This window comes from Anoplopoma fimbria, chromosome 3 (assembly GCF_027596085.1).
Source record: "Anoplopoma fimbria isolate UVic2021 breed Golden Eagle Sablefish chromosome 3, Afim_UVic_2022, whole genome shotgun sequence".
Classification (NCBI taxonomy): Eukaryota; Metazoa; Chordata; class Actinopteri; order Perciformes; family Anoplopomatidae; genus Anoplopoma; species Anoplopoma fimbria.
The window spans coordinates 9,827,099-9,847,255 of record NC_072451.1 but is presented as its reverse complement, the minus strand read 5'-3'; the positions used below and the strand labels follow the sequence as shown (position 1 = coordinate 9,847,255).

Sequence of the window (20,157 nt, the reverse complement as noted above, 5' to 3'; positions counted from 1 at the left end):
GTCACAAATTGTAGTGATTGTGCTTTTTTTGTAAAATCCTCCCGTCACGAAGATTATAATGTCAAGTCTATGTTCAAACTGATTTTAGAGAAGTTGATGATTCAATTTTATGGCTGTTTTGACGTCTGCAGTTTGTGTTACTTATTAAATTGTATAGCGCTTTATTTACTCTATCCTCATTGTTATAAATTGAGCGGACAAATATAACTGTATCAGATCTGCCAGTGCTTTATACAAGGAGTCAGTAAGCTCTGACGCAAACCAGGTGGCAACCTCCGGTTCTGTTGAGTGAAGCCAATGTGCAAGTGTCTTAAAACTCTCATTCTCTCTACTGTCCATCAGGGGGCGACTCCTCAGGTTGTATAGAAGTCTATGAGAAAATTACTCTACTTCTCTCTTGATTTATTCCCTCAGTCATCTACATACAATTTGCTGGTCCTCCGTTTCTCACTCTCATACTCCCCAGCCTAAACCTGTTACTCTCCTCAGTTTTCTTATATCCCCTTTGTTGTGGTCCCTGTCTTACTTTGTCTTAGGTCGTATATGTGTTCATGTACTTGTCTGCACTTGTTTTGTACTCACTTTTCTGCACAAAAAATAAAAAAGGTAACTTCTGTTCATCGGTTGCAAAGAAAAACAACATGGCGACAGCCTTAATCCAAGATGGCGACAGCCAAAACGCCGAACTCTTGGCTTCAAAACAGCAGTCCACAAACCAACATCACGACTACGTCCACTTCTTATATACAGTCCATGATGCAAACTAATCATTCATCTCTTTTCACTCTCTCATTAGCAAAGAACAACGTTCATTCGGCTGTTGCTCTTTTTTAGCCGAGTCACTTTTCATTGCAAATTATGGAAAAGATTGTTTGTGAGGTGAAAGAAGCACCACTCTGTGTCAACACAGGTAGACTGTGTGTTTGTAGCTCAACGAGACCAAAAGCGTGAGTCTTCTGCAGTGAAACGACCGGCTGATCACAGCGGCAGCCATTACTTCCTATCAGATGTATTCAGAGCTCTGTGAGCGTTTGACTCCCGTTTGTTTTCCCCGTCAGGGCGGAGTGGAGAGAGTACAGAGCAGGTATGTTGTGACTCGGGCTGCAGGAATGTGTTACATTCCCTCTGAAGCATGTCCGACCATAAAGCCTGTAGCCACAGCAGTATAGGAGTCAACCTTGGTAAGCCGGGTCGACGTTGAGGCTTATAATAACTAAAAGTTTAAACAGAGGGACAATAATGATAAGCAGGTATGTTATTATTACTTCCACCATCACATAGAGAGGTAACCCTCCCTCTCTACTACAATCCAAGGTTTCTGAAAGTGAGTATCTGCGATGAGCAGCATCACTCTGATCTTTTTGCAAACCGCCTCATTGTGCACAGCACAGGATAACAGCATGGCAAGCTGGTCTGAAAATCACTAAACTACACGACTCACTGAGATGGAAATATAGAAGAGCGAAAAATACAGAGGGCAGACTTTCATTTGTGTCTGCTGCTCTGAGGCTTTCAGCTCCAGTGCTGAACTTTAGCATAGTGTGCCTGAGTACTCAGTGGTGCATTATGATTTTGTAATTTACTTTTTAATTTTCCATCAGCAAGGATGATGTTTTATATAACATATGCTGAACAAAAGCATTAAAACCTCAGTAGCGTTAGCAGGGGTGAAGCTGGGGGTGGGGCTTTCGGGGCTCCCGCCCCAACTGTTTTCTCAAAAGCAGAGACTCTTTTAAGTATTATATAGCTAAGTACCTTTGTGTCATTTGCCATCAGTCTAAAGTTCTATTTCTGGGGAAATATCGCCATCTATAGGTCGGCGCTAACATTGAACATTGTTGGGGGGGGGGGGGGGGGGTGTTCTAGGCTACTATGCTATTCGCTAAAGAAATCTAATATAATAGAATTTTTTTCTTCTGTTTGGCTGTTATTCAATTCAGAGTACTACCTTGTCTTTGTTGGGGATCCTTGAGTTGCAATCATGGCAGCCCAGATTATTCTGACCTGGATTAAAACGTAGCAGAGTTGTCAGCTCAACATTTATTCTATGAACTCTCTTCCAGCATAGTATAACAACAATATAGGTTTTAAGATTAGTAATGCTGTTTATGCCAAGTTCCAACCCTTCCTTTGTATGTTACGTCACTTCAAATGTGTTTCCTCTGAGTCACAATGTTCAAATCAATGCACTGTTTCTTTTGTTTCAAAAGTTTTGAAAAGTGTATCAGGCATTTAGCTCGAGGCACATACAGTACCAGTCAAAAGTTTGGACACACCTTCTCATTCAACTACTTTGAAGAATCTAAAATATAAAACATATTCTGGTTTGTTGAGCATTTGTTTGTTTACCACATAATTCCATATGTGTTCCTTCATAGTTTGGATGTCTTCAATATTAATCTACAATGTAGAAAAAATAAATAAAAAAAAATAAAGAAAAACCATTGAATGAGAAGGTGTGTCCAAACTTTTGACTGGTACTGTATACAGATTATTTTTTTTTAAACAGATATTATTCTCTACGTTTTAAAATCAAATTCTGCCCACACGACCTGCATTTTACAAAATATCTCTGTCCACACGAGAACGCGTAAAACGACTCCAAACGCTCGACATGCCTGTATATGGCAATATCAACGATATGTCAAATATCAGAGAACAAATAGTAAACAATAGTAAAGCAACGGCTAATTATTTCATTATTCATACAAATTGACTTATATGTGTGGACTGACGAAGTGGAATTGCTGCTTTCAGTGTACAATGTAAGGTGATGAAAGCCCAAGTAACCAATTTTTAATCATCTACACCTTTGGAGGCGTTTTCAAAAATATCCCTTTTGGTGTCCCAGACCTCTGTTTGAGTGTGGACAAGAGGCCAAAACATAGAGGAAAATATTTGTTAAAAAAAAAAATCTGTATACTTGTAGACAGGACACTAATCTGCTATGGGCTTGAAAACATCTCAGATGCTACAGGGTTACCCAGGGGCAGGTTTGGGGCCTGGCTTTTGGGCTCTAGCCACAGGGCTTCTTTTTCTTTAGCAAAGGGTCCTTTTTAACTGCCCAAATATTTAATTAAAATATAAATTATGAGCTCATAGAACTGATGATTCTTTTGTGCAGCTATCCCCGCCCCCTCACCGAGACATATTATATTACAGTGTTGCCTCTCGCAGGAGGCTCCTGGCAACTTTATTTCTAAAAAGCAAAAAAATTTAATTCCAAAATCGAGTTTTTCCGACTATCAGGGGGGAATCTTAACTAATCTATTATATTGCTTTTTATTCCTAAACTGCTCGGAGTCATCATAACTCTTAAACTCTTCGGGTTTTTAGATTAGTATGCACATGTAAAATTATGAATTTAATTGTACCTCAATGCTAAAATCTATGATGACATAATTTCACGTTTGATCAATGCAGAAAAGGCTGTGGCTGTGTCAAGCCACGCCCCTAGAGTGGCTAAGAATCAGCTTCCCTGCTTCTGTTTCGGAATTCTTGTTGTGATACTTGTAAATTCTTTGTGTTTCCAATCAGGTTTCAAAACCTGAAAAAAATCTGAAATGTGCACAATAAACCTCCTCACTATCCATCCCCCCATCGTTAACTGACCAGCTACTGCTACAATCCCCTGGTGCCGTGGCGAACTAAACAGCTTTCAGCGGCCTTACCAGCTTATGGTTGTAGACCATGTGTCGGAGCCACTTGAAGTCCAGAGCTTTGAAGGCCGAGAGGACAAACAGGGACTTATCCTCATAGCGCTCTGTCTTTTGGATGGCCCCCTCTGGATAGGTGATCCTCATCGCGGTCTTGGAGCCGACGTCCCTCTCGAAGCCCCTCACCGGGGCCTCGTTCAACCTGCAACCCAGAGCTGCAAAATCAATCATGAAATTTCCCGCCCAACACACAACACCAGCTGTCTTTGGATACCAATGAGATGGGTCATGATTTTATTGATATTATACACAAACAAGCAAATAAATGAACAACAAGTAGGAAATTTAATTAAGAAATGAATATACAACATCACATAATCCTCTTGGAGAAGATACTAATAATATATTTCAATATATTATATATTCCAACTCTATTCTGCATGTTTTGATATATTCCTAGGATCTATTTGAAGGCTGTTTTGTTTATTTCCCTGAAAACTTTTTCTCTTTAAGTCTGTTAGACTTATCACCAAGATCTTCACGTGGTTCTGGTGCAGGGTTACTAGAAGGCCCGCCTTTGAATCCAGAAACAGGGCTAACTCCGGGTCAAGGACTACAGTCCAGGTAAGCTAAGCCCTCAATGAAGAAGAGCATCTCCCAGCACACAGCACCACCGTGTGTCCCTTTATGGCCACAGTGTACTCTCTTTCTTATGGCTAACTGCAGAAGGTTAACACAGAATTATTGGATTCATCAACTAATTGATTTGTTTATTTTAATTGTCTTTTTTATCAACATCTATGATACTAACACCCTTGACTCAAGAAAATAAAAGTCTCTGTAAAGTGCGTCTGTATCATACGACTGTGTCCTAACGTACCTGACCACCACATCGAACTCATCGATCCTTTGTCCCAGAGACCTGTTGGCCAGGATTCCCCCGTTCCCCACGATGATGCACGTCTTACAGCTCATGCTGCAACACAGAGAGGAAGCACAGTTATGAAGCAGTACCACTTTACTCCATTGACCCATTACGTTCTCCTTTTTTCAACATACAAAAAAAACAGGTGTGTGTTGAAACGAATGTGTTTGCCTCCCTGACTTTAAACAAGTGGAGGAGAGAACTTGAATAAAATGAAAAAGAAATAAATCCTTAACTGGTGCCCTTCTTAAACTCAGTTACTGAGGACATCTTGCTTTTTTACACTATTAATAAAGTGAACTGATTGATATTCTGCGTCTTGAAAGTATTGTTGGATCCTTAATCTGATTGGTACTTTCCAGTATAAAACCTGACAAGTATTGTTTTGTGTCGGTGGTGCTTTTTTGGCAAGGAAACAAACTAAATCTAAAATGAAATAAACCACCTGCCGGAACGAAAATCAACCTGCTCCAAATACATTCATCCATTCTTCATTTCAGCCACTAAGATACTTTCGATACTATTAATTCCACAGCTCTTTATCAGTATTCATACTCGAGTAAAGGACCCTCTGAGGCATTAACAGTCAACAATGTGTCTGACTTTGGTCCATATTATTATGTTGTAGACTCTGTGCAACATGTGTGCAGTGTTTAGTCTGCAGTGCTTATTTCTGGATGGAAAAATAAACACATTCCTAATTGTCTTAGCTGGCTGATGAAACTGATGGTCAGACTGATGAGGTCCATATAAAGACAAAAACTAAGGGGAGTCAATCAACGCTGCAACTGATCTGGGATTTGGTCATTATTGTTTGACTTTCAGGGCATGTGGACGGCGTGTTTGTTTGGAATCTATAACACGTGGTTTTGTCAAATACGTATATGGAGAGGAACTACTGCTTAAGAAGAGAGGCGTTTTTTTTCTTCTCAAAATCAGGCATTTTAAATCCAATAGATAGATGAAGATATAATTTCTTTAGAACAATGAGTGTGTCTTTGTTCTTGAAAATGACATTGAAAAAGTACAGAATTTCATCAACATTTTGAGTTCAGAATAAATATACTTCAAGTTGGAATTAAATTACAACTTAATTTTTTACTTTGTTAAATCATATCCATGGTCATATTGTGCACCTATTTAACAATATATGCAAACAAAAAGTAATTTCTTTGTTTTTTAAATAAAAAAACAATCATATTTCTTTCCTTTAAAACAACATATCTTGCATGCTTACGTAAGCTAGTACCGACCAATTTTAAACTAATAACATCATGACACCCATCCATCAATCATTCTGCTACTTTTAGCGACAGAAGCTTTCTTTAAACTCGTGCCTGACTTCGAAGCGTGAACCTCCGCAGATGGAGCACAAGCTCCGAGCATGAACGGAGGCGTGAACACACAAATGCTGTTTTCTTGCGTTATTCTCCTCCTGCTTCTAAAGCATCTTAAAACGAATTGGCCGTCTATGTATAATTCCCAGACATGTAAATACTGCTTTTAGTTGTGAACTAATTGTGATCGTCACAACTGAAAATGTCTGATTGCATGAGCCGCGCTCGCCATGTTACAAAAAAATCAGAGTTGCCGACCCCCATTCCGATCAAATGCAAAGGATTTGATTTAAATCCCTCTTGTAACTGTACACTATTAAATATTCAGTTTGACTGCGGAATACAACCCAGTACAGAGGCTAAAGACGCTCTAACTTGTGTTTCTTGGGACTTGAAAAGCCAGAAGACTCATTGATGGACTAAAGAAAGTGGAAACCCCCTCAGACAAGGCCCTGATGAAAACTAATGAACCTCTAGCTCAAGTTCAGTCAGGAAGACAATACTCTCGTATGCTTAGTCTTGTAGTTTATTTCTCATACATCTGCCATTCTCTCCTCACGCATGCTCACTCAGGATTTCCTCGCTGTCATTGTTCGGGGCTGTCAATCATGATATCAGCTGTTTAGATCAGCTGGTCTCCTCTATCTAATAGCACAGCGACACAATGACAACATTAGCCTATCATCTTGCTGCTATTCTCTTTTTAAATATGACTGTCTCTCTACCTTCAATACGTACATGCTTCTGCTATGCGCCCCTCCACCTCCACATCTCCGCCCAATCTTCGCATATTCATCAGCTTCATCAACTCATCATTCTATCAGCCTCCTCATCCACCACCACCACCAGTATCTGGACTCCACGTTGGGGCTTTATCTAGCTGCTGCTCAGGGCAGACACCCCTCGATAACAAATCTCCCTGTAAAGTCCAAGCGCCAAAGACTCTATCAAGTCTTTATCGTCACATATCATCTGTTAATAATAAACAATTATCTTTTCCTCATTTGAATGGTCTCTCCTGATTGAAATACATTTGGTGAATAAAGCGTGGCGTACGTGAGGAGAGACTTCTAATGGACTGGTATTAGAGCTCACACTGATCGGCACCTCATTGTGTGTGCATTTCCAGGAGTTATAAACTGACACTCCAAAGGGGATATTGGGTTGACTGCCTTGCCTGGATCAAAGAATGACAGGACAACGGGCGCCGACTCACCTCTCGAACTCTTCCCCGAGGCCATAGCTCTTAGTAGCATACAGGAGAATATCTATGATGTTCTCTGCAGGTTAAAGAGAGAGGGAGAGAGACAGAGGCAGAGAGATAAAAAAAAGTGAGATGACGAAGAAAAAGATAAATAATTCTCCCTTTCCACACTCCATCCAGCTACGATGCCCTCATCTCCAGCACAACTACACATAGCAGTGATGAATGAGGCAGGGCTGGGAGCCAGCGGCCGACACTTATTCATGTCACAATGTTATACAAGCGTTACAGATGGGTGGCCGAGCAAGGTGGGAGACCACAGACAGTCTGCTAAAGTGTGAGACACTGGACAGTGTAGAAGAAGATTTTATATCTTTAACTTGTATTAATGTATTCTTTTATATTGCCTTTGTATTCCTGCCCGTTCTGTTTGTAACATTACCTCTGTCCAGACAGAAACTATTTTACATTAATTAACAAACCTCTGTTAGTAAAACCTTTTGGTGTAATGTGAAGATTGCTCAGGCCAGCCCTTATATGTATTTATCACCTTTTCTTCCTGTACTCGTAGATACTAAAAATACTATTTGTTCCGGGCTTGGGGCTCTTAATGCCTTTCAAACTGGCTGCTTCTGTATGTGACACTGATGACTGATCTAAAATCAGTACGTCTGTCTGCAGATTGAGCAGTTTCAGAGATGATGGTAACTGCAGGCACTCATAAGCACCGTTGAATATTTGGGTTTAGTCAGGTTTAATCCGTCCTTCACAAAACATGAGTTAAAACGTGCTTCAACAAAACAACCTGCACATAATTATCTGCTGCCGCTCGGTATTTCTACTGGTGGAAGTTGGCAACCCTACACACACATTTGGCTGGAAAAAAAGGTTGCTGTGTCGGCTAGAGGATCTGGATGAATTTGGTCTGTTACAAATGTCCTATCGCGAGTCTAGAGGCGGGGGAGAATTGTTGGAGAGACTTCAGCGGGGTGGTGGATGCAGCCAGGGGGATGATTCTGTATTCCGTCTAGAAGAGGTAATAACACTTCTTCACACAAAGACAGACGACACGTTGTCCCAACTTGTTTGAAGCATACAGAGGCCTTGACAGTGCTTAGAACAATCAAGTATTAACCTACAACTGCAAAGACAAGAAAGCGTAATAATACCTTGTGATTTTACACCAAACGGAGGGGAATAATCACCGATCTTGGAGAACCGTTTGTAATTCGGGTTGAGGAACATGGGTGCCAGTTTGGTGAACCTGTTGATATAAAAGAAAAGATGTTACAACGAATAAAAATGAAGAAGTGGTATTTGTGATGCAGTATCAGTCCAAGACCCGTACGGCCTTGACGTGTGCGGGTGTACTGAATCTTGGCAGAATGCTTTAAGAGGATTAAGAGCATCCAGTTTCCAGATAATCCACAGTCTGTTTGAATTCCCCTTCATAAAAACAAACTCACTGTTCACTTACTGGAAAGCTGGCAAGCATGGCCCATTGAACCCCCCATCAAGATTAAAGGGGGGGGATGGGCAATGCTTGTTTGCTTCTGACCACCAGGATAGTCCGGAGATTGAACCAGGGCCCAGCACCAGAGGTAATATAAACGAAATGAAGTGACTGCTATTTCTATGTGAATAAAAAAAACATTTTGCTTTGTGGCAGCAGATGGACAGTGTATTTTGTCTGGATAGTAAATGTTTAAAGGCATAGAGGGCAGTACATGTTTAAAGTGATACTTTTGCCCTGATGTTGATGGTTGAAGGTTTTAGACCACCAACAACCATAGACTGTATATAAGAAGTGGACTTAGTCATCATGAGGTCACCCATTGATTTGTGTACTGCTTATGAAGCTTTGATTTTGGCATTTTGGCCTTCGCCTTCGTGTTGTTTTCCAACCAATGAATGGAAGGGACCATATCTAGAATGTGGAGGCGTGAAGTAGAGATGCCGTATACGGCTGTGGTTGCAGTATCGACCTGTCAATCACAGTAAGCCCGCCCTAAAGCATACTTATGGGACCATAATTTACTAAATGAACGTCATTCTGTATTGAAGAAGACTTGAAACTAGAGATTGAGACCATAAACTCATGTTTACAATGTTTACTGAGGTAATAAATCAAGTGAGAAGTAGAGTCATTTTCTCATAGTTCTATACAATCAGACTTCTTTTTGCAACCAGAGGAGTCGCCCCTGCTGGTCAGTAGAGATAATTCAAGTTTTAAGACACTTAACTTGTTCATAACAAATCGTTGAACAGTAGCATCAGAAAATAAGAGGGATTCTGCTGAAGCACTAATTCCCTTTTAACAAACACACATTATACACAAACATCAAATCTTGAGTTAATTAACAATACATAAAGGAGGAGGTTGGTGGTGGTGGAGGAAAATTCATCAGCAAACCCTGATTTTCACATAGCTTCATGTCAAAAAAAGTACAGGCAAATACTGGACTTTTGGGGCTGATACTGATATCAATATTCTCATAATATAATAAAATATTTTAACATAGACAAAACAAGCTTGTACTGTACAGCAATTTCTTGTTCCTCATCAGCCGACATAAGAACCAATACTAAATATTATCCTATATACCAAAGATCCATGTGGCTAGCAGGAACCAAAATTGAATCAAATCATACCTTGGTTTTAACTTAATATCTTAAACTAAAAAGGTCAAAGGTCAAACAGACCAAAACAAATGTTGGGTTCTGGTGGTCCCTGGCAGTATTTGTTGGTCAACACTAGTTGTAAAAGTAAGCATTTTTGTATGAAAAGTTGTTAAGTATTAGTTCAGTATTATTGTATGTGATATATCTATATAATCTGCAACAGTGATACACTATAACTTATTGCTGTGTACAGAAACAGCAAAAATAAGGGTAAGTGAACCAGATAATACGATATAATAAGATGATTACTGACTCTATATGAACAAAGTCCAACTGGCTGGTTACCACCTTTCAGTTCATTTTCAATGAAGGTGCGCTCAACATTGCGTGTAAAAGAAAAATTACACAGTTAAGTGTATTTTGTTAGTTTGTTGCTCCACAGCATTAAACATGCTATGCTCTATTTAATCTTTACATCTGTCTCCACTTTGGGGGGATTAAGCTTTCACAGTTGAGCTTCGTGTTTAAGCACAACTGGACATGTATGTGCTCTACGTACAGTATGTATGTGTAAATGCATTTTGTCAAGATCCCTGAGGTGAGAAGTAACAAACAAACATGAATTTATAACCCCCCTAAAAAATTGACCACGATGTCATTGAGGGTCCTCAGGATTTCACAACCCTAGTGACAAACGTGTTTCATTTACAATCTAACTGACATAAATATAGCAGCAAAAAATGAAATTGGTAATTAATAAAAGTCTCCCTAAAACTTAAAAATTAATCAGATTAGACAAAAACTCCTTAACAAAACAAGTTAACAGTATTGTTTTGATAGGTTCCACAAAAAATACATTTGGCTTTAACTGCTTAAATAATCTGTGTCCAATTTTGAAAAATCAAGCCTCCAAAAGGCCACATGCGCATAAACCGTCGCTGTGGAAGAACTGAAACAGAAGGAAAAGTGTTTCTTTAACCGAGTCAACCCCTGCAGCTTTGGCAGCTCGTTTCCTTCATGTGTAATATCACATAATGAACTGCAAATGAGCTCTGATTTTGGAAACACAAAACAGCTGCTAATCAGTCAATGTTGGAAGGTCTACGAAATAATTGAGACAAACCTGAAAACACTTCAACACGGTGAAAAAATCAGCTACTAATGATGCATCTTGCCCTTCTGCTCCATACTAAGATGGGACAGGATATGATGAAATAAGAATGACAAAAAAAGTACAATAAAATAAAGAAAGTAAAAGAATGAAATAAAATTGGAATTGGAATTAAAAACTAAAATAAGAATTAAAAAAAACTGTTCAAGCTTCTGATTGTGTGTTTCAATGGTTTTCTCAAGCTTGAACATCTTTCTATAATGGCCGTAGGTTCAGTACATGAATAAGGTAAGACAGAGTTTATTTCTGGTAATTCTGTATCAAATTGTTTATCTTTTTTTTGGGTGATGGGTTTAAAAAGGTGTTTTAGAGTCGGTTTCACTATCACCGCCAGCACATAACAGACATGACAGAGCAGCACAGTGCAACAGCAGCGCCATAAAATGCGCTCAGGTGAGCCTCTGTTTGCGAAAACATAAAGACTTAATTAGAGCAATAATTCTTCACATTTTAAATACCAAATGAGGCCGTCAGTAAAGAAGTCCCAGTTTGATAAAACAGACACAATATGTTTGCTGGAGTTGGTAGGATTTCTGCTCAAAATGTTCCTGACTATGACCACATACAATTTACGCATTCATATTTTAATCTCACTTAGATTAAATAAAAACATGTTTTTCTTCAGGGGTTTGCAGATATTTTCAGAATTGTCAGAAAATGAAAGGGAAAGTTGGCTAAACTTACTAAAATAAGTCTTCTTCAGATGACCCTGACTATGTTAAACAGTGCAATATTTGAAATTCAGAGCGTAAACATAGCAGGCAATCCCTCAACCATAGATGTGCTTCATGTAAAATCAGACGTGATGTCCCTGTCTCACTCCAAACTAAATTGAAAAGTTGGCAGCCCTAAATTATTGAAGTGTCCAAAACAAGCTAAAATGTTGTTGCTTTTTGAGTCTCATTTTAACATTGTGATTACTTGATTCAGATTTTGTTGCAGACATCGGCTGTAAACCTAGCATTAGCCTTTGCTTATTATTAGCCTGCCAATTCAAATGATCTGAAGAAATGTGCACAAATAATTGTGAAACAGGCTAACGTTATGTTAGCTGGGTATAGTTACTTTCAGAATTGTCAGCTAGTAACTCTCAATGACGAAAATAAATTGCAAAATTAGTGGTTTAAGTCCAAATAAGTTGCAGTTTGATGGCATGAATAATATAAAAAAATGTATACCGACACATTCTGGAAAGAGAGAACGTGCAGAAGTGAATTGATAACTGATAAATAATTAAAGCAAAGTGATTGGTTTTATTTTATTCGTCATGTCAGCAAATCCTACCAGTAGTTTAACTTGATGTCCGCTTGACAAGTTCTGAAAGTAACTATTAATGTCATAGCCTGTTAATTTAATGTTATCCTGTAGCATTTTGCAGAATGCAAGCCAGCATGCATTTTTGGCCACTTTGACCCACAACAATTTGTGCAGCAGAGATATGAGCAATAGGGTCAAAGTTCAAGGTGCAACTTTAGGAGGAAGTAGTATGTCCCAATTAAATTCATACTACATGCAACAGTATTTTTGTAACGCAGTTTTGAATCATTTCAGCCGTGTGCGTCCCTTTTTAGTGTCCCCTGGAAACAGTGTCTGTTGTCTTGTGAGCTACTTGCAACACATTTCTGTATTTGGTTGTGTTTTCTGTATCTGCAGCAGTTTTCCATCAAGTGAGGAGGGACCAGCTGAGCAAAGACAGCAGATTAAATGGGTCAAGGATGCCCTGGGCATTTCAACGCTCCTTCCTCTTGAGGAAAATCCTCCTGTATTATTTTAACATGTTACAATCTGGACTCTGGGAGCACACTTCATTAACGCCGCTGTCTCAGGGCCCCGGTGGGCTGGAGGGTTGCGTGTCTCCGGTGCTCAGAGAGTAAGTGGGTAAGTGAACCGGTCCGAAGGTTTTCTCACGCACTGGGACAACGGCAGAGCAGAAGAGGACAAAAATAGATCTGCACAACGCATTGGCCCAGTCGGACCACTGCGTCTTCTGACTCATTTTACACATAGTGCTGAAAACATGTGCAGGTGAAGGGCTTTAACAGGGTGGGGACGTCTTCAGTCTTTAATAATGCAGAGGCAGAAATGGGATCTTTACTCTACCGTACCACTCTGAGCTCAGAGAGCTTTCTATAAAATAGGACTGTTTGAAGGAGAGTACTTGTAGTAGGACAGTCTTTAGTCATGCAGTGGGTGATTTATAACTATGGTTTTTGTTGATAGTTAAAAAGTTCAAAATGCCCTCTCTATTATCTATTTTATATAGTTCTACTTCGTTGTTTAGGAAAACTAGTACCTTCACGTTTTTAGAATTTTGCATCAACCTGGTAATGAAGTTTCAGTTCTCTTGACATCCCTAAGGCAAAAAAGAGCCCTTTATAACTATAGATGTATCACAGTGGTTATACAAAACATATAGGATTATGTTAATATTAAACATAAAACAGTGTTATATATTCCTGACAGAAGTACACAAGACAGATCATTTGTGAATGAATCAGATTTCTCTGCCTCCCTTTTTTAACTCCTAATTGCCTTTGCAAGATTCTACCGCACCCGAGTGAAAACAACAAATGTAAAATATGATTCTGTTGCTGTTTTTTCACCTCATTTTGACAGAAACATATCATAGTGTTACGGTCTAGTTGTGAAATGAGATAATTCGCTCCACTCGGTGGGCGCTGCTTGTTTTTCCTATACTGTTTTCAACATGGCGGTCAGGGTCACAAACTTTCTCATTTTAGAACCAAACGATATCTTGCTTTATTTAATCCACTTTTCTGGCAGGAGTATTTTTTGAATCCGACAAAATGCTCGGACAGTGCAGACATTACAGTAGCTGTTTCCTCATAACAACAAGCAACCAACTGTCTGTGTTTGCAAAGGGTGTCTGCAGGATTTTATTGTGAAAGTATCCTGCCTCGCATGACACAAAGAGTGCTACTACTCACGTCAGCCGAAATGATTACATTTCTATTATCTTAAACGTATTTAGTGTCTGTGAAAACGAGCAGTGGAAGGTCACATGGCAGAGCCACATTATTCATGTTTTACTGTCTATGTGTCAGTTCATAAAAAAAGATATATTACAGCACTTTAAACTTTTTAGCCCTTCAAACTTTATAAAGCCACTGCATGGTTGGCAAATATAAACTGTAGACTATAAAACGCTTCTATAAAAAATTAGAACCGTCTGCAACAATTGGCAGTTTCATTTGGTAACCCTGTCTAACACCGTTGAAATCTTGCATTTGCAGGTACATTTGTGAAGACTAAATAATTTACCAAACTAAGTAGTGATCATGTTCTCAGAGAACCCAAGCACCAACATTACCGGTTACACCAGGGTCACACTGATCATGCCAATTATGTTTGGTGTTTAAAAAGCTCACTTCCATGGCTTGTGCATATTCTTACTTTGGATAAATGGCTGCCATCTTGGCGGCGGCAAAACCAGGCTTACAGGTTCCCTCGCTTAGATTGCCGTACTTGTACATCAGCTCCAACGGCCTGTGGACATGGAGGGGATTTAGTCAAGCGATGGTTGTATATTATCACACAAATGATATATACAGTACAATAAAAAAAATGTAAATAACAGTAGGGACAATTCAATAGTGCTGGCCCAATACACCTCGTGTCACCACTGATATAGTGCCTGAAAACAAGCCCCCAAGGTTTAAATATAGTGTATGAATAGAAAATGTATACTTACAGACTGACGCCATCCAGCTTCAGAAGGAACCCTTGATTGTCATACACTGGATGAAGATAAATGAAGAAAATATGATTTAGAATATCGTAGTTATTTGTATGACATTGAAGTTGTTTAATTACAAAGAAGTGAAGAGGTTTTCTGTGGTGGTGCAGACTTCCTGTTTGAGGGTTCTAATGTCCAATTGAACTCAACTACACTGCACTTATTGGTTTAGTTAATTTGGAACTCTCCAAACAAACGTGCAATGGCCAAGTCAATAATGCCAAAGGTGTGGGGTGCCAGATTGGAATTGAGTTTCTCTTTCCTTAGAAGTAAGAAGGACCAAAACACCACTTTGCACTACAGTTCAATGGGGACACCAGTTTCATGAGGATATGCCATGAGAAAAGGGAGGGTTGATGGTAATCCGTGTTCAGACCATTGCTTAATATCCTTGAGTTCTTTGGCATCTAATAGAAACGTCTACACCATCCCGGCACGTGGTTTAAAGTGAAAAAGGTGAATAAACAGATTTTTGGAATCATTTCCACAACAGAATTTTGAATTTTGTAAACTGCTAACAGGATATGATCATATTGTCATGATGCGGTACCACTTATAGGTTATATTGTTTTGCACAGCCCTACCCTGTGGCATCTGTACCAAGATTCAACTGTGATGTACGGACCTTGCTCTGCGTAACGTCTAAATCACCGTAGAAAATGATACATAAACTATTGGAGCTCAGCAAAAACAGGATTTTAAGTAAAAGAATAATGAAGTGGTCTCATTTGCTTGGACTCACGAGGCTTTCAGATGTCCAGCCGGTAATATTTACGTCACTGGTAGTTTATTGAACTGCAGATTAAATAGTATAAGCAGCAGGGTAGTGTGTAGCGAACAGTATTTGTTTTTTCTGACCCTGAACCTTTCAGCCTAACTTTATTCATTTCCAGTCATATTCATTCATAAATACCTTTGCTAATATAACCTTAAACTTACTTGCCATAGTTCATGTATTTTGTGTGTAACACTATTTTGTGAGCAATGCATAATACATATTTACATTTAAAGTGGCCCATGTCTGCATGGTAAGGCTCTAAATTAAAGACTCTGATTGATGACTGATTATAAATTATCTGATAGGATTTCACCTCTTTGAATGAGGTATGGCACCTTTCAAATCAGATTGAGGAATAGCCACTGCTTCACTGTTGGATATAATAAAAAAAAACATTAACTCAGAGGCTGGTTTGATAAGATGCATCCACAAACGGCAAAGATTAAGTCAAAATAAGTTGGTTCATTTCCTGGATTTTAGTATAAAGGACACTTTGAAACATTGTAAACTGAAACCAGCAATGAATCATCCTGTCTGTAAGTAAATGGACGGGGTCCCCCATCTGGTAGAAAGTTACATCACACCCTGACTGCAAAAACAACACAAACAGGGCTGTAACCAATAATTAGTTTCATTATCAATTAGATTATTGATTTATTTGTATGATGTGTATGTATGGCAAAAGCTGAACTTCCAGCTCATGGAGCTGTATTATAGATCGACTGTGACACATCTGTATATCCAAAACACCAACATAAAGAATACACCAGCAAATGTTTGATAAGGGTCTCTATTAATGCATTGCAAATATATATGATGTTAAGCCGTGTTCCCAAACCAAAAAAAAGACACAGTAAAACTGAGGGCTGGTCAATAAATCTCAATTATGACGTTTTAATTTGTTTCTTCAAACAGGCTGTCCCTTCCCCTTTTATTACAACAAACCATCTAAGTCTACAGGCATAAAAACACAGTCAGTTACTTATTTCTTAAAGAGGACGTTTTATGAGCAGCAGTTAAGGTGATACCTGACAGTAAGCGCTTCCCATCCCCATTGTTCATTGTTGTCAATGTAAATAGAAGCAACGTAGACAGATTGCAGGAAATTATTTTACTGTATGTAAGTGCCCTTACTCACTACGCACCTGTTCAACAACAGACCAAACTATGGAGCCAAACAGTTTTGGAGTAAAAAAACACTCGCAATAAGTTGATGGTGGTGAATTTCCTTTATCTGTATAATCTTGTATATTCTTACACGAGTGACTGAAAAAGCTGTTTAGCTCTCCAGACTGTAGAGAAAACGATTTAACTGATTTTAAAATGTAGGAATTAACATTTAAGAAAGAACAAAATCACACAATGTATTATTTATCTATCCTTTATTTATGTAGGGGGAGCTTGTGTTTTATCATTACCTCATTTATACCTTGTGATTCCAGTATGTTTAGTGCCATTTTAAGCATATTCTGATGATTATTGGGATTATGTTGTCCATCCAATTATTTTGGCCAGGATAATTGTGACATAAAGTTTTCATATCGTCCCTTTCCTAATTGGAGTGACATCAGCTATAAGAATTAGAATATCCAGTCTGGGACTGAAAACGTTTATGATGAAATTAATTGTGTCATATCGGTCACATTTCCTCTATTCTAAGAGAGCCAGCTCTGTTAAGCTACATGAGATGCAGTGGGATAGCATGTAACCTGTGGGTTACAATGGGTGACATCACGACAACAACGTCCGCTTCTTATATAAAGTCTAAGATCATAATCCATGACTTATTGTTCAGGAGTTGTTCACTTGTTCAAAGTGTTGTTTATAAGTGTATCTTATAAGATGAAGTTCATTACCATTACTGATATAAAATGCGTCAATCTTTGTGATATTGATATGAAGTGATACTGACCAGTCCTTCTGTGGTATTTAGATTGAAATGACTAATGCTCTCTGCTCTAATGTGACTTTCATGTTTGTGTCAGACACTGAACACTCTCCGAGGAACGGCCCGTGTCAGTGACTTGTGTAGAGGAGGTAAGATAAGATCCCTTTGATGCTGTTTCCACTGATCACGGATATAAAAATGAATAAAGGTCATAGTGTATACGACATTATCTTATCACAGAAATACTTACATGAATCCTTGCCCCATCCACGTAAACTGATCCACCCTGAGTTGTACAGGAATCCCAGGGCCAGCATGGAGCACAGGCCCAGGAAGAACTGGCGACTGGGTTTCATTCTCATCTCCAGCTAGAGTGCATGGCACGTCCCGCACCGGTGCCTGTTTATTAGAGGAAATAATGAGGTTACTCCTGTGCTCATACACGGCTTGTTGTTACTTAATACAGTCCTCCACAGATATTGGATGCCTGAGACTCTGCCACAGTCAGCAGAAGTGTCAAATTCATCCAGTGTTTTTCCTGCAGAGGATACTTCATTTGTAGCAATCTACCCTTGGAGATGGGGCTTTGTCACGACAGATCCACTCGATTCCTAGTAACTGTATGCACCACTGAAGTGTGATGTAAACTGAAATGAAAGATGCCTTAAGGCTCAAAATGCTTAATATGGTTGAGGTCCCCAGATTGCATCTGTAAACAGTGCTAAAAGAGAAAAGCTAGGGGCCCGAAGAGCTGGTGATATCCTTTATGTAAAATATATTGTAGCTGTATATTTTGTAGTAGCTTAGTGTACAATTATGATATGCCTTGTTATTTGTGTGTGTGTGAGGGAATTTGTATGTTTGTACGTGTTAGCAATTTTGTGAGGATGGCGTGGGAAATGTATTAAAAAGATGGTGACAAAAAAAAAACCAGGGTGCCTTGAGGCAACACCTGCATTGTTACCTTATCTTTACCACAGTGCACATTTGCCCCGTGCATGTCGGGTTAATGAAATACTTTTTTGGGCCGTTGAACTGATGCATGGTTTGCAGAAATAAAACTACCGCTTTAGTCATTCAACTCTGGAACTCCTCTACTTTGTGGAAGCTCAGTTACAATAAAGGTAGAATTGTGAGTAAATTGCATTGATGAGTAATATTGCGTTATTTATCACTTCCCTGACTCAATTCCCTGTTTCTTACTATTCATAGACACTCTATCTGAACTAAAAAACAATAAATTAAATAAAAAATCATATTATACAATATAATGATTTATTAGCAAATGTATTATAATTTCTTGTTTATTTTTCATTTTATCAAAATGCTATATCTGTTATAAACAATCTTTACAAACCAGTTGTACTGAGTGTAATACTAAAACTTTATTATTATATAATACTTGAGATGCAACATATGACACTACAAGTCTAATAAGAGAAGCAGTGTGGGTGTAGTATTTAGAATAGGCTTACTCTCTGTGTTTGAACACAACGCACAGGTCACCACTCTGTTTTTAGCTTCCTTTAACAGCATCAGATGAAATGTTTCCTTAGGTTTTTTCACAGTTTGTTTCCCATTGAATTTGACAGCAGAAAAACGGTCGCTCAATTTGCTTGGAGGCCAGTTTGGTTCCAAGCGACCGATTCACACGATATCATGCGACTGTGGTAATAAATACTGACACACATAGACCCACTGATGGAAAGTTAGCAGTAATGGTGACAGTAGTGGTGAGTTAGTGTGGGGAACGAGCTTAACCACTAACGTTAGGTCAGTTAATTGAATTTACTCTGGTCTTTAAATCGAGTATTGTTTAAGTAGCGGTTTTTCCATGTTGGAAAACAAGTGACAGTGAACGCAACGTTGTAGAAACAGTGACAATAATGACGGTGACACCAAAAAAATGAAGCACAGTGATGTTATTGCAGCTAGCAGCGAAGCTAGCGTTAACGCAGCTCATATACTATATTCGCCACAGTGATGATAGCATTTTAGCTACCGTAATAACTTCCGTTATTCCACTGGCCGGCCGGCTGTCGGTGGGAGATTAAAAAAATACGCCCTTCCCTTCAATGCACGACATGAATCAGACAACATGGAATACGATGTAATATTGGATACATGTAATAACGATGTATCAAGTAGCCAATAGGCACGACTAGCTGGCTACGCTAGCAAGCAAGCCGTTCACAGACCCTTACCGGACGGATAACGTTAATTTTTCAAGTTGACCTCGAAGCCGTCAGTGCCTCCTGCCGCCGCGTTGGCCACCGAGCTACCGACGTGCATCGTTCAACACTGACATTAGCGTAAAGTGAAAACATCCCGGTGGTCATAACTGGCTCCGCATTTCAGCGACACACTTAACGGGGGCGGACTTGCCCTCCCCTCTTCGTCCAGACTGCGGGCAGGCTGCCCAGTGAGAGCGGATACCCGATATGTCCAGCCCCGATGCCAAACTTCAATTAAAAAAAAAAAACCTGCTATTTAATAACGCTAAGCCCATCGGAATCCAAGAAAAGAACCCAAAACAGTTTGTGGTGGAAGTTTTTCCAATACAATTTACTATACTAATACCCAATTTGTACTAGTACTATCTATGTCCCGAGATGAGTCCCAATGAGCGTTGAAATTATTATATTCCTTATTATTATTATATTCCTTTATTGATCCCCATGGGGGAAATTCAAGTGTTGCAGCAGCTCAACTACACAGAAACAGATAATAAATACACATATTATACAATAAAATAAAAATAGAATAAAATAAAAAATAAGAATACAAATAAAAAATGTACAGTATATCCACATGGGGGG

At 39.0% G+C, this 20,157-nt stretch overlaps 1 protein-coding gene across 1 annotated transcript in view; it reads right to left on the bottom strand.

Moving 5' to 3' along the window:
• Window positions 1–19,674, bottom strand: part of st3gal3a (ST3 beta-galactoside alpha-2,3-sialyltransferase 3a) — a 32,190-nt gene extending 12,516 nt beyond the window's left edge. The window contains 8 exon segments of the mRNA XM_054596362.1: window positions 3,672–3,858; window positions 4,537–4,632; window positions 7,135–7,198; window positions 8,292–8,386; window positions 14,330–14,422; window positions 14,628–14,673; window positions 17,589–17,737; window positions 19,543–19,674. Coding sequence (XP_054452337.1) covers window positions 3,672–3,858; window positions 4,537–4,632; window positions 7,135–7,198; window positions 8,292–8,386; window positions 14,330–14,422; window positions 14,628–14,673; window positions 17,589–17,700 — 693 coding nt within the window. The 5' untranslated portion in view covers window positions 17,701–17,737; window positions 19,543–19,674.
• Between the last annotated feature and the right edge of the window lie 483 nt (window positions 19,675–20,157).